This window comes from Solenopsis invicta, unplaced genomic scaffold (genome assembly GCF_016802725.1).
Source record: "Solenopsis invicta isolate M01_SB unplaced genomic scaffold, UNIL_Sinv_3.0 scaffold_12610, whole genome shotgun sequence".
In the NCBI taxonomy this organism is placed as follows: Eukaryota; Metazoa; Arthropoda; class Insecta; order Hymenoptera; family Formicidae; genus Solenopsis; species Solenopsis invicta.
Window position 1 is genome coordinate 15,663 of NW_024105246.1, and position 3,125 is coordinate 18,787.

Genomic DNA, 3,125 nt, shown 5'->3' on the forward strand with positions numbered 1-3,125 from the left:
TCAGAAAAATGGCATTAAGAGGCTAAAGAACACAATTAACTCTCAAAATCATCATTTATTTTAAAATTTTGACGTTATATTTTTGCCCGCTGAATACGAAAACATTAACTAAACCAAGTTCAAATCCAGTACGAACTAAGGGTAAAAACCAATCACATTGATGAATTGTACAATAGTTGCAAAGTGCATTTTTCATTGAACGTAATTTGATGCATATGGCTATATAAGAATCGCCGTTAATGGCTTACAAATTTTATATTTGACATTTTTATTAGTTAAAAAATGATGCAAAGACTAATGAGAGTCAGCGTAGTTGACAATGCGCACAAAGATTTAAATTTACAATAACTTTGTTTATTCTATACAAGTTTGACAAGTTCGAACGTTTCAACTCTTAGCCGAATATTGATGATGGCCAGATAATTAATTGCTATTATTAGATTATAAAATTTAATTGTTTTTTGTTGAGAATGAATCCAAAGAGAGTCGAAACATTTAAACTTGTCAAATTTTTATAAAATAAACAAAGTAATTGTAAATTTGAATCTTTGTGCGCATTGTCAACTGCGCTAATTTTCACTAGACTGAACCATTTTTTATTTGTTTAAATTTTGTGAGTCTTATTAAAGTATATTTGTCTTATTTTTGTCAGTCTTAAATTCACAAATTATTTTTGTCTTGTATTTTAATCAACTTCGTTTTTTCATTTTCCTTAACTTTCCTTTGCTTAACTAATTTTGATTAATTGCTTAATTTTAAATAAATAATATACTAATAACATAATAATTCTTATTATAACTTTAAATAATATTAAGTAGATAATATTTCAAATATGTATGTTACTTCAATGACAAAAGAATAAAGAATCGATATTTCTTCGTATTCGTCTTTCCATGTCATAGAAACATTGGCCCAAATTGTCGTTTCGTTTGTTGAGATAATTGTAGGTGCATTTGGCTTCTGTACGCCTGTAAAATAATCGACATATTGGTTATTTGTATTTAACTAAACATAGAAATTTAGAAAATACAATGTAAAAGCAGCTTTAGCAATGAATCACATAAAAGATCGTTACTTGTTTGACATAAAGGTGGAATGTAAAATTCTGTATTAGTATTATTACATCCGTTATGACAATTCCCAGTTTTTGTATCACATCGATTGCTAGATAATGTTTCGTTATAGAGACACGAGCCACATGTTTTCTTGCAATTATAACCGTATGTATTTGAACGACAATCTGAAATTTTAATTTATTAGTTTCATGTGAACATTTTGTAAATAAGAATAATATAATTGTTATTAGGAATTACAGTCAAAACAATCTTGTCCCAAAAAACCTGCATCACACATGCAACCATCTTCGTAACAAATTCGAGTTCCTCTGCAATCAAAGTTAGTATACAGATCATATTCACAGGAAACTAAGCACTTTGGTCCAATTTTTCCTAGAGGGCAATATGACGCATCTAAAAAAATTATTTTCTATTTTAAAATAACTTTTTTATCTCCTTTTTTCTAACTATTTGAGTAATTTACTAAATAAATATGCAATATTATAAACTTTGATTATTGTGCAATACAAGTAACAAGCATCCGTAGTTACCAAGATTTACATCTGATTTGATGCTTGATATAAGACTCACGGCAGCATGTTCATTATAAAATAATTTTTGACATATTGCGTTTAGCCGATGGCCATAAGTTGCAGCTTGTAAATAATTTCTAAAAGTTATAACACTTTTTCTCAAAGTTTCTAAAAATAATAAAATCAATACACATGTAATTAAACATATAAAAAAATTAATTAATCGGAAAATTTTTATAATTGTTAGATGCATGTCTAAAGTACGTGGTTCATAATTTCTATTAAAAAGATAATATAATAAAACATACAAGATGCGTACCATTTGGAGGACACTGGCGAACATTTGCTATCGCCCACAGCGGATTGAAGTTGAAATTACTGAGTTTAGGAATTAATTGGATGATAACCCTATAATTACTATAGTTGATCGAATTATTCTTGATAGTGACAGATTGCCACATAGGTAAGCCATGAACTGCGGCTTTCGTTGAGCCATTTACTATTGCAATTGCTAATACTGCATTGTTCGTGGAATCACGCAACACTATTTGTGCATCGCATTCAACGCAAAGGCCAATTAATAGTTGCACACATATCACTTCGTCATAAATTTGAAAAATTGGACTCGTTAAAGTTGCATTCTCAACAGTCGTATGCAAAAACTTATCTAAATACACATAATATTCTTGAATAAAATTATTTTTTTCTTACTCGATAATATTTAACGTGAAACGATTTTTTGATTACCAGGAATTTAATATCAAATTATTTGTACTCACATGAATGCAATCGAAAGGACATTTTTTCAGAGCTTCTAATAAACATGTAATAATTATTGTTTGAGGATAATTGCTTTTCCTCTGTATATGTTAAAATAATCTTATCAGTATCATAAAGAATTATTTTGCTCATGTCAAAATTCCATGTAATAACAAACGATCGCCATTCATTTTTAGACAATGGTATGTGCTGTATTAAATAATAATAATAATATTAATATATATTAATTATAATAATTAAATAATTTTAGATTCGGTATAAATATCTGGCAACAGCTTTTGTGAATTTTGACTTTTAAATATTTTATTTTTACAAGGGAACACAAGCAAGTGTTTCTTTATGATTATAAATAAAAACAAAAGACATACATTTGTCTTGTAAGTGCTTAGTCGCACGTAAAAAGATGAAATACCTCTTTGAAGAAATTGGAGTTTTTCTTTTTAACCGAATATAGTCGAAACCGTAGTGACTATTGTCAAATGTAGATAAAAGAATTTTTTCTTAACTTTTAAATATTAGAAAACAGGCGGAGTTTGTGAGATACATAAAGGGTGGTAAAATACCATAATACCTCGCATAATTTGTGTTAAATTCCAAAAGCAATTATTAAAATTACTTTGTTACATTTAGAAATAGTAAGATGGTTACTGGACATTAGTGTTTTTATAGAAACTCAATTCTAATTTTGCAAGTAGTAGTAATTTTTAGAAGTGTATTCTTTACATATATAATTTTGAAAAATATGTTAGACATTAAT

At 27.6% G+C, this 3,125-nt stretch overlaps 1 protein-coding gene across 1 annotated transcript; it reads right to left on the minus strand.

Moving 5' to 3' along the window:
* Nucleotides 1-810: 810 nt before the first annotated feature.
* Nucleotides 811-2,389, minus strand: LOC120359857. Its single transcript, XM_039459256.1, has 6 exons — nt 2,368-2,389; nt 1,908-2,255; nt 1,607-1,756; nt 1,314-1,469; nt 1,076-1,240; nt 811-968 (listed from the first exon to the last, which is right to left on the minus strand). Exons 1-6 carry the CDS (start codon nt 2,387-2,389, stop codon nt 811-813), a joined length of 999 nt encoding a protein of 332 aa, XP_039315190.1.
* Between the last annotated feature and the right edge of the window lie 736 nt (nt 2,390-3,125).

Coding starts and splice junctions, on each gene's coding strand:
- LOC120359857 (XM_039459256.1), bottom strand. CDS start 2,389: ATGTCCTTTCGATTGCATTCAT. Junction 2,256..2,367: donor GTCCTTTCGATTGCATTCAT/GTGAGTACAAAT, acceptor ATGTGTATTTAG/ATAAGTTTTTGCATACGACT. Junction 1,470..1,606: donor CAAATCAGATGTAAATCTTG/GTAACTACGGAT, acceptor TAATTTTTTTAG/ATGCGTCATATTGCCCTCTA.